We start from the raw sequence: 24,918 nt of genomic DNA on the forward strand, positions 1-24,918 counted from the left end.
TCATGGGTGTGAATGCTATGTGAATGCTGGGAACCAAACCCAGCTCCTCTGAAAGAGGAACAAATGCTCTCAACCACTGAGTCATACCTCTCTTGTTTTGTTTTTTGACGCTGGGATCGATCCCAGGGCTGCATGTATACTAGGTGGATGGGTACCACTGAGCTGTGCCTACCACCCTCCATGGTTAATTTGATTTCCCCTAAATTTTTTTTTCTGTATTTCTGTGAGTCTGCTCAGGTGTCTGATAGCTGACAGAGTAGAGAATTCATTCCTTCTACAGAGAGAAGGGCTAGAAAAACAGACATTTCTCCTGGTTTTCCAAGGAGGAAGACACCAGCCATGTACTTAAGGCATTCTTGGCTAAAAGCAGGCATCTGGTCTCCCCTGGGGCTCTCTAGATGAAGCAGTGGAATCCTCTGCTGTGATGGCCCTGCTCTTTGGGCCTCGACACTCAAGGAACACTAGGACCAAAGCCAGTTTGTTACAACAAATATCAACCCTTCCTCTGTCACAAAAGGGTCATCCCTGTCCCCATGAGTCCCTCTGATACACATGTAACCAACTGATGCAACTCAAGGTGACTTTTGTAGTTTGTCAGTTCAGTTGGGGACACAATGAAAAGATATCTGATGTCTAAAGCAGTCACTAGGTAGTGCTTAGTGTAGGACAAAGTGACACCCTGAACAGCAACTAAGAATCAAGGCAAATAAGGGATGGAATGTAAACTTGACCGAGGCATTTACTAGTCAGCCTTTGCTTGGGGGGTGGGGTGGTTTAAGGTCAAGGATATAAGAGATTGGTCTCACTAGACAACTTAAAGCAAGGGATAAAGTGGATACTCCCTATATCATTGAGCCTAATTTAGAAGAGACATAGCTTATGTGATTGTCTCAGTATTTTTCAGTTGAACAAATTTGTCATCTATTGGATTCCAGTATGTATCATGGAGTACAGCTTGAAGAATCAGGATCCACTCATGGGCATCAGGAGGAATGTAATAGTTAGCACAGCCCGAAGCCGAGGTTTTACAGAATGGAACTGTGCCTGTGACCCTCCATAGACCCCTCCATCCCCATGCCAACCAGGGGAGCTGGGCATGGTCTGAAGCAGAAGGGTGGCATTCACAAGCCTTTCTTCTATGTGGTAGCTCTGACATCTTTTGGGGGTCAGTCGGTTTAGCAGACAGAATTATGGGGGGACATTTCATATAATGGAGTTGAGCTCCAAAGCAATCCTCATGGGGCAAGTATACTAAAACGTGTACCGTGGAGAACAAAGACAGAAGCCATTACAGGGAGCCATGGAGAGCACTCACTTCTGCCTTGCTGACATCTGGCTGTGATGCACTGGCTTCCTGTCTCTGGAGGCTTGCCACGATCCCAAAGCTAGTTTTCCTCCTCTATGATGTTAGCATGCTGTTTATGGACATCAGCTATTGACCCGGAGCCATACTTCTGGGCTAGAGGTGGGCTCCAGGGGCTTACTGGGAACCAGCATTGCAGAAAGCATCCCTTTGCATTCTGAGCCTGGGGCTCTGTAGTCACTGGCTTGAACTGAGAAGCCAAGTTTCTTGGTGTCATACACACCAGCAGCCGCAGTGTCGGCTTGGAGAAATCTAAGCTGATGGTCCCCTGGCATCTCGAATCAACCTTCCACAGCCATCTATCTTGAAGGCTCCCCCGGCTGCTGCTTGAGCCAATACTGACTATAACCTGTTCTTAGAAATGAAGTTTGATTACAGTTCAGCCACTCTCATTCATATATATTTTATTTTTCATGCTACAGTAGAAGCAATAGCAACATATTTGGATAAAGTCTAAAACATGATTGACACAGTTTAAAATATTTATCATCTAGCCCTTTTCAGAAGTTGGCTTACTCCTGATCCAGAATTAGAAGAGACCATGTTTTTATTTATTTACATTGGAGCAGAAATCAGAGTCCTAGGAAGTCCAAAGTGTTTGAGGCCAGGCAGAGTCCCAGGCTCTCCATGTGAGGATGGTGAAGCCGAGGCTGACCCATGGTGATGGATGATAAGGGAGCCTGAAGGCCCTGCTGGAAAGTGTCTGAGCTGCTGGTGTAGGCCCTCCCAGAGAGGAGGAAACTCTGCCATGAGTAATTTAGGCAAGAAGCACCACGCTGGGGCAGGGAAAAGTACACACCCATGCTTTTCTTTTCCAAGGATAAACAGAATGTAGGGGCAGTTTGGCATTGCCACCAATGCCAGCACTTGGCATTGGTGAGGTTGGGTTGTAGACATAGGTAGACAGGCGGTCTAACCACCATTCACACAGTGGCAGCAATGGACAAGAGTGTGGGATGGGGAAAGCTGGTGTGGCTGCGGCACCCGCTTTCCCTAAGGCTTCTGTGCACCGGAGGTTGGCTGGGCGGGGCAGCACTGGGCAGTTACTTCCTACTTCCGGGAGTGGGGCATGTGCTCACACGTACAATCCAAAGGCCAGCCAAAACCCTTCCAAACATTTGAACTGTTTACTGGGACAGTGCTACAAGAGGGGACTCTGGTCATTTATGGAGAGATGCATGCAGCCTTTAGAGTGTGCTTAAGTCAGAGAATCTCACACCCCATTTCCCTATCACACCTCATAACCTGCTACTTGCAACTGCAGGCAATGAGTCCTCTTACACAAATCAGTCCAGAGGGGATGGTCTACAGGTTTGCTGACTCCCATGGACCGGCTGTGGAAGAGTGTGCAAAACTACGTTTCATAACTCAGATTATTTTGTAAGTGTGCAAGGCATTGGTTACTCATGCTAAACCCTTATCAGGTTTACTAGCCAGTTGTGTGTAAACTCAGATTTTTCAAGTGCTGAATGGCTTCAGAGCAAGGCATTCTGCTGTCTGACACAGGTTGGCAGCTGTCCTACGAAGCCATCACTTCCACTGGGAGCAGGACTTCAGGATTCCAGGGTCTCTGGTCCCTGTGTGACTGTCTGTGGGGAACCAGGAAGGCGTGCGTTCTATACTGCACACTGAGCTCTAATAGGAGTCACTTGGTGTCCTTTTCCCATTCAAGATTTTGGCTTTAGTTATATTACTTTCATAGTATGAGTAATTGTTACATCAGCTCTGGCTGACTACATTTTTTTTTTAATTTCAAATAATTACATGAAACATTAAATTGTATAATTGAGCATTCAAAAATAGATTAAATAGATTTTGTGATTTAAATGTGTTGAAAATTTATTTCCATAGAAATGTCAGTTCTTTTTTTCTGAGCCTTAAGAAATATGTCACCTATCAGTTAAGGATAGATGGCATGGCAAACATGTTAACAATCTCCCAAGATAGATAATTAAGTTCTTGTCAGATCAAGCAAATGGGACCAAGATCACCTTGTGAACAAAGAGCAGGAGGCGGTGGTACCCAAGTTTCTGTGACTGAGTCTGTCTGAAAACCAAGACATGCTCAGATGTAGAACTCCTCCATGTCATTATCCTCGGGACCAGCTGTTGTGGGCAGGAGCACATCTTGGCCACCCTGTGTGGCTTTGGAGTCGTGACAAGGGAGCTGTGGGGATGACTCTGTGAGTAAGGAGACACCAGAAGCTGAAAGAGCAGTAGTAGTTATTTCTGCAGGGCTCGGAGACCCTTTGGTGAGGAAAGGATGGGAATCCCAGGAGGTGTCTGGGCTCACCTCACTGGCAGCGTGCAGTGGTCCTTCCTTGGGACTCTTGTGTGCTGGCCAGTGGCTGCTACATCTCTTGGAGGGGAGGGATGACTCCACTGAGTTGCAAAACCTACTGGGTGCAGAATACGCAGAGACCACAGACAGGTCTGAAGAGGACAGCCGCAGGCCCGTGTCCACATCTGTCTCCTGGGCCCCCTCTAAGTCATCAATGGACAGGAGGTGACCGGGTCTCCACTCTGATGCACTGTGTCTCTGGGAACCAGTCAATGGCGGCTGTGGTTCAGTTGGGGAGGGACCTCCACTGGGCAAACAAAACAAAGACTTGCTCCTCTGGAAAGACCAGGCAGGGCTGGAGGTGCTTGACTGTGGGGTACATTCCTGCTTGTTCCCGGGAAGCAGGGCCACTGAGCTAGACCCCAGGGATGGGCTGTTCTGCAGGGTTGCCTGGCTGCTGCCCTGTGCTGTGCTTTCAGTGTCGATGGTTGGCGAAGGTGTGGGATGAGGCCTCTTCTCAGAGGAGCGGTGTGCTCTGCTGCCCCTGGGGACCTTCTTGTATGTCCTCTGTGCCTGTGGAGAGAGGACTCCATTAGTCAGAGGAGACACTGGGGCTCACTGTTAAATGCAGCATGAAACATATTGCCATTCATTGGAAACTTCTAACTCTCTCTGTCTAGGAAGCTGTCTCCAAGACTGAGAAATACATCTGGTTCCTCGTTGTGACAGGGAATCATACTGTGTAAAGTCCACATGTGAATGTACCAAGGAATGAGGGCCCAGAGGAGTCGACAAATGGGGAGATGAGACTCCTTAGACGTCTCCCCGCACTCCCCAAAGCTCTGCTACCTCTGTCTCTGGTAGCTGAGGGAAGACTAAATGCTGCCCACACTCTTTCACATTTCTAAGGGTTTCTCATTCTTTGGACTTGTCTGTTGGGTACATTTACTTGTTGACTTTAAGCAATATGATTTCCTGTCACAATGAGGAACCAATTGTATCTCCCTCACCCCTAGCTCGAGATATGCTCGAACAATTTGAGATCACATCAGCATGGGACCAGAGGCCAGCACGTATGGTTTCCCAGGTGTCTTGTGACTCTTCCTGGAGAGACATGAGCAAACATCTATTTGACCAGATAGGGTACTGATGATACATTAAGTCCAGCTTGGTGGGCCAATGAATTCACTGGGTTACTTACAGTAGCCACTCCATGGTAGCTGTATCACCAAAAAAGCCCAGCCCAGCATGAGTGATGGATGACTCACGAAAGCTGTATCCTTTGCTATCTCTACCCAACTTCAAGGCAGCTCCATGGAAGAGAGTCTCTCCCCAGCAACTGTTTACTGTTTTTATAACCTTGGAAAGGGCCTTGTGACTCTTTTAACTTTCTCAGTGTCCTGAGACACTCAACTTCCTGCAGCTCCTTCCAGGAGGGACTGTTTCTATTCAGAGAAAGTAGTTTCTCAACACCAAGACACAATCTAGTATGGGAAGCATGAAACCGGGCCCTTTGATCATACACATTTCACCCCCTCTGCTTCTCTCCAATTAGTCCTCTGGCCCAGAACCAAGAGTAAAATGCAAAGTTTCAATTAAACAATAGGTTTGAGGACAGTGGGTCTGGATTTATTTAGGAAAGGTGCACCTGATTTTTGACTCCCCAAGATAACAAAGTTTCTGCCAGGGTTTTACTTCTGGTGCCTGCGGCTGTCCCCGGACCCGTCTGTCATCTCCTTTAGTAGCTAGAAGAGGTAGGCATTTCCTTCTAGCAGGCTGCAGCACTCATCTTCATAACAGACACTCCTACCTTCCCCAGTAATAAGGAACCTGGTCTCCACAAGCCACCTAGGAGTATTGCTCAGTAGAATATGTTCCCATTGAGTACTTCTCATGGGCAAAGGAGGGGCAGCTACAATGGAAACGATACTGGTTTGACCACAGGAATTTACTTTTTAACCATCACTGAAAGGACAGAAGGCAAAAGAAACAGGAGACTAGAGGATGGGATGGTTGTCCCTGAGGGTACTGGGAGAGAACGCATCTTCCCAGTGGGGCAGAGCAGACTTCAGTGGAGGTGGGTTCCGAATCACACACAATACAGGACATGTATGGCATGCCAAAACTAGGTGGCTTTCTAGCAGGATGGTGGTGTGTAGCAGGGAAGGGAGATGGATGGAGGCAGGGAGCCCATTCAGAAGCCACTGCCATGATGCTCCAGTTCTTATGTTTTGGGGTTACCTAAGCTCCACCTGCACGATACACACAGTCCGTCCTCGGCCATGGACTCAGAGCAGAATCTCCTGGGATGGTCTGCCTTGGTGTTCCTCTCTGTATTGCTCAGTCTGCGGCCTGTTTGGCGTTTGTCCCCGTGACTTGCTGACCCTATTCCATCTCCTAGGCCCTGCATGTCACAGTGGCATCCCAAAGCTGTTTTTATTAAGTGTAGCTTAAGGAACTAAAGTCAATCAGCGGCAAGACGACTTCTGCAGGGCTGCAGAGATGGTTCAGGTGCCAAAGTGCTTGTTAACAATTGTGGGGACCTGGGTTTGGATCCTTAGCAGCCATGGAAAAAGACAAGCATGAGTCTGCCATCCCAGGGCTGGGGAGGTAGATAGGTAGATCCCTGGAGTTTACTGGCTAGTCAGCCTAGCTGAAATGGTGAGCCTAAGGTTCAGTGAGAGACCTGATCTCAAAAAATAAGGAGGAAAGAGTTTGTGAAAGACACCCAGTATTGACCTATGGCCTCTCCATGAACGTGCACATGTGCGTCCACACAAAACCACATATGTACACCACACATACGATACAATATTTTTCTCAGAGCCTAAATTATGGATGCTTAAAGAATATCATGCAAGGCCCAAGTGCACCCAAGACAAAGCAGCTGTTGTGAGACAAACCAATTTTCGTCATCTCTTAAGCTTGGCTGGGTAAGAGAGAAAACAGAATGAGCTTGTTGGGGGAAGGAAGCCCTGAGGGATGGTGACTTCTTCAAAGTCTAGAAGGGCATAGTTCCCCCAGGTACCCGAGTGTTGTTTGCTTATTGACAAGCATGAGCCACAGTGTAGCCACAGCTTCAGCGCCTCTACGGTTCTTAGTGAGGGAGCCTGCAGTCTGGATCGACTTGAAAAGGGAAGCCAGTGGGCACAGCTTCGGGGCATGCCGAAGATCAAGGTTCCCAGTCAAGAGACCGCTAAGGGACATACAAATCTGTCACTCTCAAGGAGCACAATGGAGTTAAATTTGGCTCAAAGTCCAGCATGGTAGGCAGGTGGACTGTGGGTTTTAGCAGAGGAGTTCATGCTTTCCACAAGCCCACGTGTTTTCTCTCTAGTTTCTACGACACCATGAAGGCAGGAGGCCAGAGAAACCCCACGTCCTGCTGCTCTGAAGCAAGCTGGCAGCCACTCTGTTTGGCTGGGGAGTGCAACTAGTACAGTGGCGGTGCCTGCTGGGCGTGTGTAACTCAGGCTGGCACAGTGCTAAGGACAACCGCGGGCATCCTGGGGGAAGGAGGCTGTGGAGCCTCTCCCACACCACCATCTTAGACCCAGCGCTGAGGCACATGGTGCATTTACCTGACCGCGGGCTGGGGTCGTTCTCTAGCTTTAGCCAGTGGGATCGCATCTGACTAAAGACAGCTCCTCCGTGCCAAGGATGGAGCCTCTCTGCTGTGTTTCCCCCTGGGGCTGGCTCTGTTTCCTGCCTCGCTTGTCTGCTTGATGAGGAACAACAGGGGCTGAGAGTGAATCCAGAAACTCTGCCCTCGTGGGATTTACCAGAGTGAAACGGGCGCTTGGGCCTTCAGTGTTTGGCTGCCAGCTCTCAGGGGTGCCCCGTGAGCCCCAGCAGTGACAGCAGAGCCGGTGTGAAGGCGGCCTCCCTCCCCTCTCTCTGGAGCAGTGTGGGCTGGAAGCCTCACTGGAACTCACAAGCTCCTTTCCTCACTATTTAAGGAACTCTCTCACAGAGCAGAGCAGCATGCATAAATTATCTGCCAAAGGCAAGCGGCCAGGGAGACCTGGCCGTGCTTCTCCTGTCACCAGGAAATTGGAATCCAGCTATGAGCTCGCCCTGAGAGGGCAGCACAGGCAGTTTTCTGGTGAGGTGAAGCCGTCTCCTGAGCCAAAGCACCGTTCTCAAAGGGTCTTAAGAGGCTCATTCCTAGACATGTGGTAAGTGCTAGTAGAGGTGATTGGGTCTCCCTTCCAGGGGCCTGGAGTGTCTCCCCGCTTGTTCAAAGTCAGGAAGTCCTGCCTCCGCCTCCTCTTTCTGAATAAGGCCATCCTCTCTGTTCTGTCCTTGGCAAAACCATGGCCGGCACAGCACTATCTGCTGTCTAATAAATCAAAGACAGACCTTTAAACTCAAGGATTAATAACAACGAGGGGCATCTCAAGGAAACTGGGAACTGAGTCATGAGAACCTGGGGCTTTCCTCTACAGCTGAGGTTCCCCATAAGAAGGTGGGCTTTGCTCTCCGCTCACTTTCCTCTAGGAGGTATCCATATTCTTTCCAAGGATACCATCTATGGCCAAAGCCTATGTTCCCTTTTGAATGGTCAGGAGGAAAAGGCAGGCGGAGTCAGAGGAGAAGGACAAGGTCAACGTAGGTGGAGACAGCCAGGTACAATTTGTGACCCCTGACATTTTGAGGTAGGAGGTGGGAAGACTGTGAAGCAGATGATTGCCTGTGTGAATACTTGGTACTTTCAGGGGCCTGGGGAGATGACTCAGCAATTAAGAGCACAGACTGCTCTTCCAGAGGACCCACATTTGACTCCCAACACCCACACGGCAGCTCACAACTGTCTGCAAGTCCAGATCCAGAGGATCTGACGCCCTCTTCTGGTCTCTGGGGTACCAGGCACTCATGTGGCGCATAGACTTACATGCAGGTAAAACATCCATGCACATAAAATAAGTTAAAAAGAAAAAAGCTGGTAGTTGAAGCCAATTCATCTGGAGTGTCATTTCGTACCCCCTTTCCTTTCCACCATTATGGAACTGTGAGGCTTCCTGTAAAACCACTGGTTAGAGCAATGTGCTTTACTCCTCAGAATGGCGGGCGGCATGACTCAGGTCTGGAGAGAGGCATGTACTCCCTCCCCAGCTTTGGTAAAATGTCACCCATGTGAAGATGATTCACCCCAGCTGAACTCCTGACACTCCTTCACTCTGGCACCTCCCCATAGCTGAGTGATTCCTAAGAGCAACCCCTGGGTGTGGCCCTAGGCTAACACCCTCCTTAGCAAGCTGGCTCTGTAAGACTCTTCCTTCCTGTCAGCTAGCTTTCTGAAATCCCATCCTGTGTGCTCTGGCCATTGGGAACGTCCAGTTCTATTCTGAAACACCAAAGCTTCATTCACGTCTTCACGAACACTGCTATCTATCTCTGCTTAGACACCTGCCCTTCCTCTGAGGCAAAGTGCCACAGGATGCTGAGAAAACTTATCGGCCACCTCTCTTCTGCGCAGTAAGAAGTATTCAGTCTCTTGGGCACATTAATAGGAACAGGATTTCTAGACACCAGGTATGCATATTTTTAGTGTTAATAGGTACTTTTAAACACTCCAGAATTGATGGTAAAAAATGTATAATTCTGCCAGGAATTTAAATGTATTTCAATTACTTCACACTTCACCAAGATCACTGTATTTAGTTTTAGTCCTTCTGGTGGGCAATAGTGCTTCATCTTTATATTAATTTGTATTTCTCTCTAATGACCACGCCACTTCTGTCTCCAGGGTCTCCCTATGTAGCCCAGGCTGCCTCAAATTCAGGATCCTTCTGCTGCGGCCCCAAGGGTTGGATTAACAGACCTGTACCACCATGCCTGACTTCAAGGGCATCTTTCCATGCCCATTGACCATGCAGATGACTCTGTGTATGAAGTGCCTGCCCTTTGGACATATTGTGGACTTAATACTTTAAAGAAAACATAAGCATCACAGATATTACTATCCCACCTGGAACTTGTGGTTTTATTCTCTGATTGTTTTTATGATTAAACACTTTCATTTATTTTTGAACACGTTTATTTTTAATAAAGACATTTACATGTTTTTTTCAATGCCGCTGCTATTGTGCAATTTTAAGAATGAGTTGTGGGTGCATGTGAGGTGACTCTGGGTGTTTGTTATGCAAGCATGAAGCCTAGGTCTGAGCCCCAGAACCTCTAGTGAAAAGAGGCAACTGAGTCCTGAAAGTTGTCTTCCGACCCTCACCCCTGCCGTACCTGTGAAGCTGGGCCTACGCACGCACACACGCAGGAACTTGCTTCTAAAACGCTTATCAAGGTCATTTTAAGTGCTTTATATGTCTGTTAAAATATATCATGAAATAGTTATTTGTTTTTTTGTTTTGTTTTGTTTTATTGAGACAGGGTTCCTCTGTGTAGCCCTGGCTGTCCTGGAACTAGCTCTGTAGACCAGGCTGGGCTCAAAATCAGAGATCCACCTGCCTCTGCCTCCCGAGTGCTGGGATTAAAGGCATGCACCACCGTGCCTGGCCTTGCCATTTGGTTTTATAGGAAAAAGTCACAAGGATTCTGGTATTAAACTAAGACAGCAGCTATAGCTAATGGTAGCGAACAATTGTTCCATGTGAGAAACGTCTGCAAAGTGCCTCGGGAGCCTGCTTTGGGTAACAACCGTTGGAACCACGGGGAAAATGGAGCAAGTGGGGGGGGGGTCTGGGAGACACCAAGGAGAGAGGGAGAGAGCTCCCAGGAGTGCTGGGAGCCGCCATCATCATCATCATCATCATCATCATCATCACACACACACACACACTCGTCACAAATGTCCAGTATGTACATATGGAGAGCAAGCAGTCTTTCAGTTGTCCCTGGGGCGTTCTTCACTCTCCCATCAGCACCAGTATAAGGAACCCTGCTACTCGTGTCTTGAAGCCTGTCAGGGGAGATAGGGTTTGTGGGATCACAGTGATTCCAGGAGTGGCATGTAAAACAGCAACTTTCCCTTCTAGGCTCAGAGTACATTCCCACCCTTACCCCTGTGCTGTGTTTTCAGGTCCACATTTCTAAAGAATGAGCCTCTGCCCCCTGACCCCCTGTCAGTCTGTGTGCATGAAAACATATTTACAAAAACAGCAGTTTGGTTAGTCCAACTGCTTTGTGTGTGTATATGCAACAATAAAATTTGATTATTAAACAATTGACAATATGGAGGTTCCATTGTTGTTTGTGTATTCTAATAAAAATTTACTTACAAAAATAGATAGTGGGCCATATTTGGCCTACGGCCTTTAGCTTGTTGACTTTGGCCAACTGCTTTTCCTATAGACTGCAAAATCAATGTTCTAATTTTATCAACCTCCCACCTATGCATGAATTAGGATTACTGTCTGCCTGTCTCTTTTTCAGCTTGGTCATCTTCTCTGACCCCTCCTTAAAGCCATGGCAACACCAGCCTGGAGCACTGGTTCTTGGCCATTTCATGGTTCATAGTGCCAAAGACAACAGGCAGTCAGCAGGGACAGGAAGGTGGCATGCCCTGCTGCCTACTCGCATGCCTCCAGCTCCTCCTATGGGTGGGGGGAGGGCTGGTTCTGTTCAACTGGACCACCCAGTCCGCCTCGAGGAGGGAAGAGGCTAGTCTGATGGAGAGAGCTTCAATCACGGGGAGCTTTGTGTTGTTTTGTTGTTATTGTGGTGTTTTTTTTTTTTTTCCTGGACTTGAAAGCACTCATTCATGGATAACTGAATCTCTACCATCTTCCATAGATGAGAAATAGGCCATTAGAATTCAAAAGCAGCATTACTGGAAGACTGGGCCAGCTGACCACACCGGAAAAGGAATACTAATGAAGCGGCCTGCCAAACATCTCCCAAACCTCCACTGGCCTTGGCCAGGCTCATATCACGGCTTAGACAACAGCTGGTAAACTCCTGGCACATTAAACTTGGGCAATCCACAGCGCCATTTGGACAAATGGCTACATGTTTTTGCCAGAAATGATACTGGAGAAAATGTCTCAAGACTGAGGTTGTCACCAACACATGCCAGGAGGAACAGAATAGTTGAATTTATCCCATGGCACGGGTCAGCACTTCACAACCCTGAGTGCATCTGGGAGGCTTTAAAAAAATATCCAACTCTGTAGCAGCAGAAACAGCCTCTGGGGGTGGCGGGGGGGGGGGGGGCAGTGGCAGGGGCAGTGGCAGGCAGGGCGTATGAAGCTCCTCAGGTGACTTTAATGTCCAGCCAGAGCTGTGACTTCTTTGACTTCCTGATGGCTCCTCATGCCTCAGCTTTTGCTTTTCTTGTTCAAGGTTCCACAGCCGTTTCTGTGGCCACTGAAATGGCTGACTTCAGTGGCTATGTGTTTTCGTGACTACACATGACTCTAGAACCGTGAGAACACTTTTTGCTGATCTACATGAAGCAAGTGTTTGCAACTTGACAGCTCCAAAAGTTGGCTCTGGAACACTGAGACCCAGAGAGTTATGGGGAGGGGACCACGGTTCTCCTCTTTGTCTAGTCTCCAACTATGGCAGTTCACTTAGCATGCGCTCCTCCATTTTTATACAAGTATTTTGGCTAAGTTACAGTGAACTTGTCTTCTTAGTTCACCTGTCTGGGGAATAACATGGCAATGGGAATTTCACTGCCACATCCCCTTCTCCATAACCTTTACCTTGTTCTTATCCACAAATCTGTTTTTACAACAAAACTTGCTTGTTTGTCTTGAACCTCATCAGTTCCAACCATTTCTACAGCTTTAGGAGTTTGCTCCTGTGAGCTCATCTATTTATTCGCTTAAAACAGAGAGCTACTGAATACATTTGTAATTTGAATGCCCAGAACACCGAGACTGCTTACATCAGAGGAGATCAACTGACTCTCACAGAACAAAGAACTCTCCCAGAGTTCTCACAGCCCAGGCTGCACAAAAGCTCCAGCGGCCTTCCTCCAGAGCACAGGTAGTCATGGCTATTGGAGAGACCGAAGAGTAAAGACAGATCTAATTTTCCTCATAAACCTACTGGGAGATAGTGTTGACTACTGAGCTTGGTCTAATGCCAGTGTCTCTACTTCACAGAATTGGGGTCGGCACCCCAAATTCTGTGTTTATATGAGGTGCCTGAGGAGTGTGTCAGGAACTCCCATCCACCCTAAGGTACTCTCTCCTGGCCAGAAATCTGTGTGGGCTTTTCTGGGTGGTAAACTGTAAATAAAAATATTAAATAATAACAACTTGAAAACCTCATCCCTGAAGTGCTCATTATTTAAGAAGCAGGTAAAGAAACAGAAGGGCCTAGAGATGGAAGAACTCGATATTCAAAAAGGATGGTGTATCAAAAAGGATATCTCACCAAGGACAAGGTAAAATGCAAGCAGCTTTGTATGGCATAAATGATGAATGCGTTTTCAGTGTGGCAATGATCTGACATTGGGTAAGTTGGCATTTGTTTGAAGACACATCAGCCATTTTTATCTCCTAAGGACAAAGGCTAGAAGACAAATCTGGGCCTGGGGTCTCTGAGTGAAACTGGGACAATCCTGGAGTCACAGATGGCCTTCAAGGGGGTGGGGCAGATCCCCATCCTACAGGCTTACCTCAAGAACACAGTGAGTTAGACTAGGATCCCAGAGCTGTTCACTGATCCTTACCTCTCCTGGCTTAGTAACCAGGTCCTTAGAACTTCTCCAGGGCTGGGACCAACCTTGGTTCTACCTGGACCAGTCCTAACTGGAATTAAATTTATCTTTCATTTTCCAGAGTGAGGACTGATTTCAGATCATCAGTTCAGATTCTAGAGCAAGTGCTCTTGATCTGCTCCCCCCCCACTCCTCTCCTCTTCTCTTCTCTCTCTCTCTCTCTCTCTCTCTCTCTCTCTCTCTCTCTCTCTCTCTCTCTCTCACACCACACACACACACACACACACACACACCAAAAACAAAAAAAAGAAACACCACCCAAAGCTCCTTCTAATTACATTGTGTGTGTGTGTGTGTGTACACATGTGCCACAGTGCATGTGTGGAGAACAGTGGACAACTTCTCTCTACTATGTGGGTCCCAAGGTCATCATGCTTGGTAGCAAGTGCCTTTATCTGCTGTCTTAGGGGTTTCATTGCTGTGAAGAGACACCATGACCACAGCAACTAAGAAAACATTTAATTGGGGCTGGCTTACATTTTCAGAGGTTTAGTCCCTTATCATCTTGGTGGGAAATATGGCAGCATGTAGGCAGACATGGTGCTGGAGAGGAAGCTGAGAGTTTTATATCTGGATCCCCAGGCAGCAGAAGTGAACTGGCTGGAGCTTATGAGACCTTAAAGCCCACCCCCTAGTGACACACCTCCTCCAACAAAGCCTCACCTACCCCAACAAGGCCACACCTCCTGATAGTGCCATGCTCTAAGGGCCAAACATTCAAACACATGACTCTGTGGGGGCCATTCCTATTCAAACCACATCTGCTAAATCATCTTGCTAGCCCCCAAAAGCTACTTCTAAAGCTGAATATTTAGGGCAAGGAATATAGCTCAGTGGTGGGACATTTGCCTGGTGAGCATGAAGCCATGTGTTCACTCTCTAGCACCACAAGATAATAATGATAATGACATGGAGTTAATTAGAACTGTCAGTTTTTATTGGGTGGAGGTGGGGGTGGGGGTGGGGTCTTATGTGCTTGTTGTACCCACATGTAGAGGTCAGAGCAGGGCTCTGCCTGCCTCTTTATCCTCCTCTGTGTTACCACCTTGAGACAGGGCCTCGCAATAACCAGAAGCTTGCTTGCCCTTTGTGCTAGGCTGGCTGACAAGTAAGCTCTAGGAGTCCACCAGTCTCTATCTGCCAATACTGTGGATACAGACATATGCAGCCATGTCTGGCTTTTTATGTGAGTGCTGGGGATTCAAACTCACATCTTCATGTTTGTATAGCAAGTGCTCTGAGCCCCCAGCCATCTCCCCAGCCCCCAAAGCTATCCATTTTGCTTATAGTTGATTTCAGTTCAATTTGCAAATCTTATTACACTATTAACAAATCTGCAAATGTTAGCAAGAACTGCTTTAAAGGGGCCTTTTGAGGCTGAATTAATTTCCTCTAACACATTAAAAATGCATTGGATGCATTTATGTATTTAGTGGATTGACTTGTGTTTTCATTAGGGATGCCTGGGATGGAACCCAGGGCCTCACCAATGCTAGGCAAGCAGTCTTTTACTGGACTTACTTGCAGCAGTCCTATTAACAAAATCTACAATCAAATACTTAATAACTTGTAGGTTTAATCAACTAAACATTTAAACAAGTGACCATTATCTTCCAAATTGCTTCAGTTTTACACATTTGCTAAAATTTAACTCACATGCTTCAACTTAAATTTTTTTTGTGTGTGTGGTGGTGGTGGTATGAGGGTTTGGACCTAGGGGCTTTTGCACCATGATAAGCAAAGAGCCTATGGTGATTGTAAATGACATTTTAAAATCAGAATAACAAGTTCCTGATTTAGAGATTAAATTCTCTATGTGGTGGTCTGAATGAAAATGGCCCCCATAGACTCATAGGGAGTGGTATTATTGGAGGTGTGGCCTTGTTGAGGAAGTGTGTCATTCGGGAGCTTTGAGGTTTCAGAAGCTCAAGCCAGGCCTAGTGGCTCACTCTCTCTTCCTGCTGCCTGCTGATCTGGGTGTAGAACTCTCAGCTCCTTCTCCAGTACCATGTCTGCCTGCATGCCACCATGCTCCCCACCCGATGATAATGGACTAAACCTCTGGAACTGTAAGCCAGCCCCAGTGAAATGTTTTCCTTATTAAGAGTTGCCGTGGTCATGGTGTCCCCTCACAACAATAGACACCCTAACTAAGACACTCCAAAATTCACCAAATCATTAAAGTACCAAACAAAAATGTTTCTCAACTTACTATAAAAATGCCAGTATTATGAGTTTAATTTACCATCGTATTTTCAGTCTTAATTCGAAGGTTTTCTGAGACTAGGCAAGAGTTCACCAGGAGTATTGGTGTTCCATCCCAAGCAGTTTGGGGATGCTTTCTAGCTGACTGAGCCTGGGAGGTATCCCAGCAAGGAGGGACAAGGATCCCTTTTACTGCTGCTGTAGCTGAGATTCCCCATCATAAGGGGGTTGGCTCTATGGCCCATCTCCTTGCACTTACATCAGTATCTAATTCACCCTCCTCAGACTCTGCAACCCCCATGGCCAATTCCCACCACTTCTTATCAGTTCTCTCAGCCTGTGGTTCTCCTCTGTTACTTACATACTTGACTGAATTTTATACCTCTCAAAACTTCATTGCCTCTGCAGTCCTCTGGTAACGGGGTGCTCTTGGGTTCATGGAAGAGAAGGCGGCACTGAACCTAGAAGATCCAGCCATTTGGAATGTCCCACTCAAGTGCAGTACCAAAGGCCTGACTGCAAGGCAGCTAGGCAGCTGAAGGGGGAGGTCAGAGGTCAGCAATAGTACTCGCAAGTGGTTGCACTATTAGACCTTTGTGGTGGATGAACAAGGATGGCCCCATAGACTCATATATTTAAATGCTTAGTCACTAGGGAGTAGAATTCTTTGACAGAATTAGAAGGATTAGGAGGTGTCATCTTTCTAGAGGAAGTGTGTCACTGGGAGGCTTTGAGGTTTTCAAAAGCCCACACCTGGCCCAGGCTTTTCTCTGTCTCTGTCTCTACTGTCCTGTGGATCAGGATATAGCTCTGAGCTACTGCTCTAGCACCATACCTGCCGCCATGCTCCTCACCATGATGATAATGAACTAAGCTCTGAAACTGTAAGCAGGCCACCAATTCAATGCTTTCTTTTATAAGAGTTGCCTTGGTCATGGTGTCTCTTCACAGCAATAGAACATAGACTGAGACCTCAAAGTATCTTTCAAGACAGGTAGGTTTCCTGTCTGGTTTCCATGTACCTACAGTATCATTCATGGTCCATCTTTCAAGGCAGGTAGGTTCCCTCTCTGGCTTCCATGGACCTACAGCAACACTCATGAGCCACAAGCCTCCAGTCTCTATATCCTCCTGAAGTCCTGGTTCTACACGTTCATGCCATACAATCCTGTTCCTGCCACCAATGGGACTGTACCAAGGGTGGACATCTGGTAGAAGGGAAAGCAATTAGCAGGCTAGCTTTCTGGATTCTCCCAACCCACCAGACACAGAGGAAGACGGTCACACCAAAATTTCAGTGGGAGTCTGAGGTTGTATCCAAAAGAAAAACTGTTCTGATTTGACCCCATTTTCTCATGTGAAAGATTAGAGCCCATCTTTTAAGAACACTGGGAGGCTGTAAAACTGACTTTAATAGTGATCAAGCCCTGGAAACTTTCTCTTTGTCCTTATTAATATATCCTCAATTGTTTGCATCTTCCTCTTTGTGTGTGTGTGTGTGTGTGTGTGTGTGTGTGTGTGTGTGTGTATGTGGAGGGCTTATTTTACCTTACAGCTCATAGCAAATCATGAAGGGAAGTCAGGGCAGGAATCAGGAGGCAAAAACTGAAGCAGAGGCCATGGAAGAATGCTGCTTACTGGCTTTCTCTGCTTTCTTATATACCCCAAGACCACCTGCCCGGTGACAGCACCACCCACAGTGGGCTGGGCTCTTCCAAATCAATCATTGATTAAGAAAATGCCCTACAGGCTTACCTACAGGTTACTTTGATGGGGGCCTTTTGTCAAGTGAGGTTCCCTCTTTTTAGGAGATTCCAGCTTCTGTCAAGTTGACACAAAGCTACCCAGTGCAGCAGGGATTCAGGACAAACCAGAACCAGGGCTATGTTTAAATCAAGGTCCTTTGGACTCTCTTGATGTGCTCACAAGAGCATCCATCTACTTGTGCTCCTCACTGTTCTTGATCTACAAGGCTGGACTCAACAGTGATAAAGCCAGAATCTGCTTTTAGTCACTTTGATAGCTGTTAGGATACTTAGAGTCACACTACGATGTCCCTCCCAGACGGCTGCTAGAGAGGAAGAGAGAGAAGACATTGAATCATCATTTGTCTTTTTAGGTTAAAAACAACAGTGGGCCTATCTCTCTTGGTGTCAGTGTGGAATTAAGCTCAGGTCTGAAATATTGTATCTAGGCAGCATTTCTCTTATCAAGAAGAAAAATCATTAGTAAGACATAGTTGTCTAAATGGCATCTTATATAGACTGATGTCTATTATCTGGGGAGTGCAATCCACTGGACTATTAAAAAAACACATTAATCATTTAAGTCTTTGGTTATATTTTCTTGCTGGATGTTTAAGACCATGTAGGTGGCCATTAACTAACTTTGTTCCATTTGTTTTATGAGAGAGAAGGTCTATGTCCCCTGGCTGTCCTGGAACTCTCTATGTAGACCAGGCTGGCACTGAACTCAATGAAATCCACCTGCCTCTGTCTCCAGAGTGCTGGGATGGATTAAAGGCATGTACCACCGCTTCTAGATGGCCACTGTGTTTTACTGCTAAGGCCAGCTTAGGATCAGGTCCTCAGTGTCACTTGGATTTGGGAGGGACCATTGGCTCCTCTGGACTTCCTTTTGCTAGCTGTTCCCTTCATGTGAAAATAAGTCAAGGGCCTTGCTTGACCATGGTTTCACCAGAAAGCACTGAAGAAGCATTCGTCTGTGTTGACCCTCTTCTTGTAGATCTGACACTGTTAGAATCACCAGCTGGGGTCTCCATGGCTCTCCTGAACAAGAGAATAGGTGCAACACCACAGATACAGAACATTTGAGATGTGTGATAGTCCCCTGGGACCTCACCGAGTCCCTCTTTTTTAATTCCTGTGACCATCAGTACAGCCTCCAGTTGTGGAACACACAGAAGATCACTTATTCCAATCTGATACTTGTCACTTCTGTGTAATAGTCAGAGAAAGCTGGGGCCAAACCAACATTTTCAACTAAACTGGATTAAGTGAGTATGTTTTTGTTTTAACAAGAACCAATCATCAGTGGCTCCATTGATTTAAGCAGAGGTTTGACCTCAGTGTATTGCACTTTGACTTTAGAAATTTTAATATCATCTCCATCATCTCCAAGTCTCATTCTTTACACACTTTAACTTATCCAGACCTCTGTAACTTGTCTGTGTTTTCTCTATGTACAAACCCATCTTTACTAAAATCATTTACTGTTTTTCCCCCCCTTAATACCACAGGGCACAGTAACATTAACAAACACATTTACCATCTGCTGTGAGTATTTTCCCCCTGGGGAGTAGAGGAGACTAGGCATTGTCTATACCCTCCTCATGAAGTCCCAATGACAAGCCAGAGTTTGATTTCACCCTGGGGAGCCAACAAGCTTATTGGGCTCACTTCTAGAACATGAGTGAGGAGTTACTGCAGAAGCCTGAGGGACTCCAAAGCAGCTGCACCCGAAAGTCTTTACTCAGCACAATGACAGCTTCCTCACAGGCATGGTGGAGTCCCCACTCCCTAGCCTAGATACTCTAGCTGGTCCCCAAACCACTAGGCCATGTGTAACTAGGGCAGATTACAACTGGCTAGGAAGAGAGGCTGGATGCTGAGGAGGGATAATGACCCTGCCCAGACTTTCATTTGATGAAGGAGCATCCACAGTCAAAAGTCCAGCTGTGGTGATCTTCTGCACGCAAAAGTCAGAAGATGGCAGTTTGACACAGAACAGCGGTTCTGAACCTTCCTGATGCTGTGACTCTTTAATACAGTCCCTCATGTTGTGGTGACCTCCAACTGAAAAATTATTTTGTTGCTACTTCATAACTGTAATTTTGCTACTGTTATGAGTCATAATATAAATATCTGGTTATGCAGGATATCTGATATGCTACCCACAAAAGGCTGTGACCCACAGGTTGAGAACCACTGGCTTAGAGGATAGTGCTGCACAATGCTAGTTAATGAAAGAAAGCTGAGCCAAAATCAAACACATAGGATAATGTAATAAATTAATATTATCTGTACACATGCTTATTAGTTCATGAGGCTATATAAGTTCCCAGGAAAACCTTATGGTCTTGATAACTTTATGTAGCATGTAGAGTCATTCACCCTAACTGTGGTTTGGATTTTGAAGTGAGTGTAAACAGATAGAGAGAAGCAGCAGATATATAACAAAAACGGTTAAAGTGATGTTTTAAAATCCAGCAGAACTCAACCAAGAAAGCCCAGTGAAAACTGTGGTGCGGAGCTACTGTAGTGATATCTGTTTTAGGAAGAGGGTCTTCTCTTCCCTCCCCAGGAGTGAGCATCCTATCAGTTGTTTCTATTGTAGACATTTTCATACCTTGAGACAAAGGACGATGACCTCTGTTGGAAATACTCTCTCCCTTAGGTGTTCTCAGGGCACACTGCCTTCATTCTTGGGCTGTTTGGTTATCTTCCCTTATCTCTGTTTCTAACTCTAGCCCCTGGAGATCTGATGGCCTTTCCTGGCATCCATGGGCACTCACACATGGGGTTCACAGACATGCATGCAGGTAAAGCACCCAAACACACAAAATAAAAATAAATAAAATTTTTAAAAAAATTAAAGAACACTTGGTTTTGAAGGGTCATCTCTGATATCTTTAAATGTTATAAGGTCATGGGTGAGTGGCAGACAGCATACATGGCTTCTTAGGAGGACCAGGCCAACAGGAATATTTGCTTTTACTGATGTCTAGCTGAGACCTTCTCTGGCTAGATTTGGATGACTAGGTTAGAAGCCTAGGCCCACAGTCATTTTTTAATGTGTCTGCATGTGGAGGCAAACACTTTGCAAAACTTAGAAGTTCCTTTCCTCTTATAAAGAGATCAGATTGTAGGACAATACAATACATTGCTATTTTCCCATAGAGGCCACCTTTTACCCTGCAGTGTCCAGGCCAGGCCAGTGTGTATTTTTTAATCCCAGCCATCCCTCCTTTCTTATAGATAGTTCTCTAGAAAGATGGAGCTCAGCACTAAGTTTTGTCTACGAAAACTAAGTGCACTCCTCCTTTGGCTATCAAGAACAAACACCCACCACACACTATGAAGAAGGGAGAATTCATTTATTTGAGATTAAACTACACCTGTGGTGAGCACCGTGTTTTGAATGTGAAATGTCCCCGATAGGCTCATGTGTTGGAACACTAGGTCCTCAGATGATGCCACTGTTTGTGAAGCTTACGAAATGTTTAGGAGGTAAGGCCTCTTTGGATGAAATGGATCACTGGGGGTGGGTTTTGAGGTTTGATAGTCCCACTTCCCTTTTTGTCCATTCTCTGCTTCCTGTCTGCAGAGGCAATGTCACCAGCTGCTTCTGGCCTTTGTCACCCCACCATGGTGGACTGTCTCCCCTTGAACTATAAGGATAAACCTTTTCTCAGAGACAAGCCATTCTTGTCTGCCATTTTGTCACAGCCATGACAAAGGCAGCTAATATACTGAGGAGATACCTATAGCTGTGAGACCACAGCTCCAGGATATATGGAGCTGCAACTCTGAGACCTTGTCTCTTTTCTACAAGTGAGAGCCATTCCCTCCACTCAAAGTGGGACAGTTTTCCCTCCCTAGTATAAAATGCAGCTTCTGTCTGATCCCAAGTTTTGCACATGGGGTTTTCAGCCCACATGGTAGGTATATTAGCTATAGCCAAGAAGGCTGGACTGGGTCAGCCCAATACAGTGTATTAGCTACAGCAAGGGAAGCCAGACTGGGTCAGATCAACACTACATATCAGCTGTACCCAAGGAGGATGGACTGGGTCAACCCAACACAGTACATCAGCTACAGCCAGCAAAGACAGACTGGGTCAGCCCAACATGGTACATCAGCTACAGCTGTGGATGGGTAGAGGGGCTTTCAGCCAAGGCCTGCTGCGGAGGGGATATCTCAGCAAAATACAGAGCTGACCAGCACCTGCCACAGAAAGGGCAGCTTCACCCTTTTCCTCAACCTCCACTAAGTGCTTCAGTAGAAGCAGTTTCTCATAAACAGCTAAATTCTATTTCCGTTACATGCACGTCACCCCTGCAGGAAAGGAGAATGCTGAAAACCATCTTGTTGACATGGAATTTATATAACAGGAAACCCATGCAACCTCATGCTTTAGAAAGTGATAGGAAATGAGCAGCAGCAGCAGCACACAATGACTCAGGTGCAGCCCGCCTTGCCACCCCAGGTATCCTCTTTGCTTTTCAGGGCGTTATTCTCCTTTGTAGCCATCTAAGCTACACATTCACTCAATCCCCACAATGAAGATTTCAGCTAAGCAACACACTAGGTTCAGACAAAAACGACCTACATTTCGGAACTTTCCAAAGACTGTATTTTGTATAACATACACTATGCAAAGGCAGAAAAATGTATTTGAAAAATGAAGATGATCATTTCATCCCAAAGGATGTTTACACATGTTCCGAAGTTTTTGGCCTAGCTTACCAGGAAATCTTAGCATACACAGGGACAGTTCTTGCTTGACTGAAGTTAACTGAAAACTTTTAGACTCTGATGGATTAATAAACACTGCTTTTATGAATAGAATCAACTTCATAATGGAAGTTTTAGAAGACAGGTGGAATTTTTTCCCCAGCGCCTCCTAACATACTCTATAATTTTTATTGTATTTCTTTTTTGTTATCTGCTTCCCCTGCTAGAAGACAATTTCACTAAGGAAGGGACTTCTGGTTGGCTGCATTCAGAGATCACAGTGCCCGGCATGGAGAAGGCAGCCTATGAAGTGTCTGAATGACCAACTGGTTAAAGTTAAGCACGATATAATTTCCTCAGGACCTACAGGTTCCAGGAGAGTGTGATTTGAGCAATGCCTTGAAGCCTAGTTACAGTAGCGGGTGCTGTGTCTGGATTAGTACTCCAGGACTGAGTGTCCGGTCAATGTCCAGGCTGAACAAAAATGACTAAAGCACGTGATCGCCATCTCTCAGTGAAGACATTCTCTGCCTCGAAGCTCATTTTGACAGACAGCAACTCTTTGTGGCAGGATGCCTTGCTTTTTAAATCTTAGAAATATTTATTCTGATTTGTTTTTATGTGTGTGTGTTTGTACATGGATAGGTGCACAAGTGTGAGGATGCTCTAAGAGGTCAGAAGGTGTTGGACTCACAGGAGCTGGACTTATAAGTAGTTGTGAACCACCCAATGTGGATGCTATGAACCAAACTGGGGTCCTTCGTAAGAGTGGCAAGGGCTCCTAACCACTGAGCCATGTCAACATTACTCTCTACTTCAGATCCTCATGGATCTAGTGGCTATTACTCCTTGTGCTAAGTATGTGTCTTTATCAGGCATCTTAAGTCTTTTTTAAAAATGTGATATCTACTTACGAGTACACAAAAAGGAAGACACCATAGCCAGTCTGAACCTCGTATTGACTAGATACCTCCCCTTCTTGAGTAACATGGAGTTCAGGGAGGAGCTGAGTTGTTTATAGAAAAAACAAAAATCAAATATTCTTTTCTCTGCTGAAGAGTTACAAAGAGAGGAAGAGGCTCCTAGACACAGTTTGGACAAAGTGGAGGGGAGAAGGGAAATTCGGACTCAATCTGAACAAGGCAACTGAGAAACTACACAATCGAGATTTTCCACCGTGTAGCACTACATCCACGGCATAGGCATTTTATCTTAAAAAGTGTATCTGAAAAGAGTTTTAGGGAACTGTAACGGCTAATTTTGACTGTCACCTTGGCTGGATTAAAACACGCCTGGAGATGCCTGTGGAGGTGTCTGTCATTTGCTGAGAGGCTTGACTGAGGAGGGAAGACTCTCTCTAAAAGTGGTGGCACCACTGTCTGTGATGGGGTCCCGTGCTGAATAAAGAGAGGACAAGGAGAAAGCCGCCTGAGCACTGGCATTCACTCCTTGGTGCTTCCTGATCTGCTGAGATGTGAGCGGCAAGCCGCATGCTCCTGAGGCCACAGCTTCAAGTTTCCTGCCGCCATGCCCTCCCCGACACAGTGAGTCCAAACAAGCCCTCCCTCAGGTTCTGTCTGTCACAGCAATGAGAAAAGTAACTAGTGTAGGAACAGTTGGTGCCAATAAACAAACAAACAAATAAAAGGTATTTTCTTCAGTGCCTTTCTTCTTGTGGCCCGGGATATATTACTTTTTTTGAAGATTGAACTATACATTTTTACTTTGGAAAGTAACTTAAAGAGATGGACAGGTGCGCACCTCAGTTTACAGCGGGAGGCTGTTCTCTGCACCAAAACAGGTAACAGTGGCCATTCTCCAAAACTGGGAGGTGCTGTTTATTGCCTCTGCCTGAGGTATTGAACATACCGCCACTAAACTGGCTTTTAGAAAAATTCTGCATTCCTTAGTCCCAAGGTAAGAATCGCTTTTCTTTCTCTTCCAGCAATTCCTCATCTTCAAAAGCCTGCACCTATACAGACTTTATAGTCACTGAAATGTGTAGATGACCCTTGACACCTTTCAGTGTTTCCTTGGAGGCGGAATCCAGGCCAAGCCTTCTACGCTGTTCTTTCATTTACGCTACTAGAAGGATCTAGAGAGGACAATTCATGGCTCTGGAGAGGGAGTGATCTCTTCAGCAGCCATCACATACATTTGGGTCTTTTAGTACAAATATAGTCCTTGGCATTTTGTTAACTTTGACTGGTGCAACTGCCATACTTTGCATAGAAAACTTGCAGTCTTCAGATACAGAATTGTTTTTCCACACATTTCAAGAGCAAAGGCTAATGTTTAGTTTATTCGATAACAAAGCAAGGTGCCCTGGATGCAGTTTGGATCCAGTCATCTGAACCGTATCACTTTACCCCATGATGTGGGGGGAAAGTTCTGGTGCTTAAAGCCACAGTCAACCCAAATGGTGAAACTTTACCTATGATCCCAGCAGGCACAATTATCCCCCAGAGTCACTGAGCCCCGAGGGGCTACTGGTTCTTTCTCTTCAGGTAGTCAGACATGAAAAGTGGGATCATAGAGGTTGAGGCCTTACTGGTGATGAGGACAGAGGCCAGTGTCTGGAGCATGGTAAGAAGTGTTCTACCCCTGAGCTACGTCTCTGACCCAAAGCAGTGCAGGAAAACAAAGCCCTCTTCCTGCGGGACTGAATGACCTATGGACTCAGGCAGCCTGGCTTGGAAAGCTGTGATCCGGTAAAGCCAGAGTAGGGCATTCTTTAACTTCCATGTTTAACTTTGAGTTTTAGACTGTAATCGCTTGTCTCTAATGAGTGTGGGACACACCATGCTGGGGTACAGGAGAAAGGAGGCTTGAGGGGTAGCAGCCTGGAAAGGTTGGAGCCAACATAGGCTCCTAAAACAAAAACAAAAACAAAAACACTCAGGTGG

The 24,918-nt window shown here is 46.2% G+C and overlaps 1 protein-coding gene across 1 annotated transcript in view; it reads right to left on the minus strand.

Annotated features, from left to right (window-relative positions):
* Positions 1 to 1,750: 1,750 nt before the first annotated feature.
* Positions 1,751 to 24,918, minus strand: part of Fam124a (family with sequence similarity 124 member A) — a 51,993-nt gene continuing 28,825 nt past the window's right edge. The window contains exon 4 of the mRNA XM_059273513.1: positions 1,751 to 4,216. Within this exon, the coding sequence (XP_059129496.1) occupies positions 3,428 to 4,216 (789 nt within the window). The 3' untranslated portion in view covers positions 1,751 to 3,427. The remainder of the gene's footprint in view (positions 4,217 to 24,918) is intronic.

Source organism: Peromyscus eremicus, chromosome 9 (assembly GCF_949786415.1).
Source record: "Peromyscus eremicus chromosome 9, PerEre_H2_v1, whole genome shotgun sequence".
In the NCBI taxonomy this organism is placed as follows: Eukaryota; Metazoa; Chordata; class Mammalia; order Rodentia; family Cricetidae; genus Peromyscus; species Peromyscus eremicus.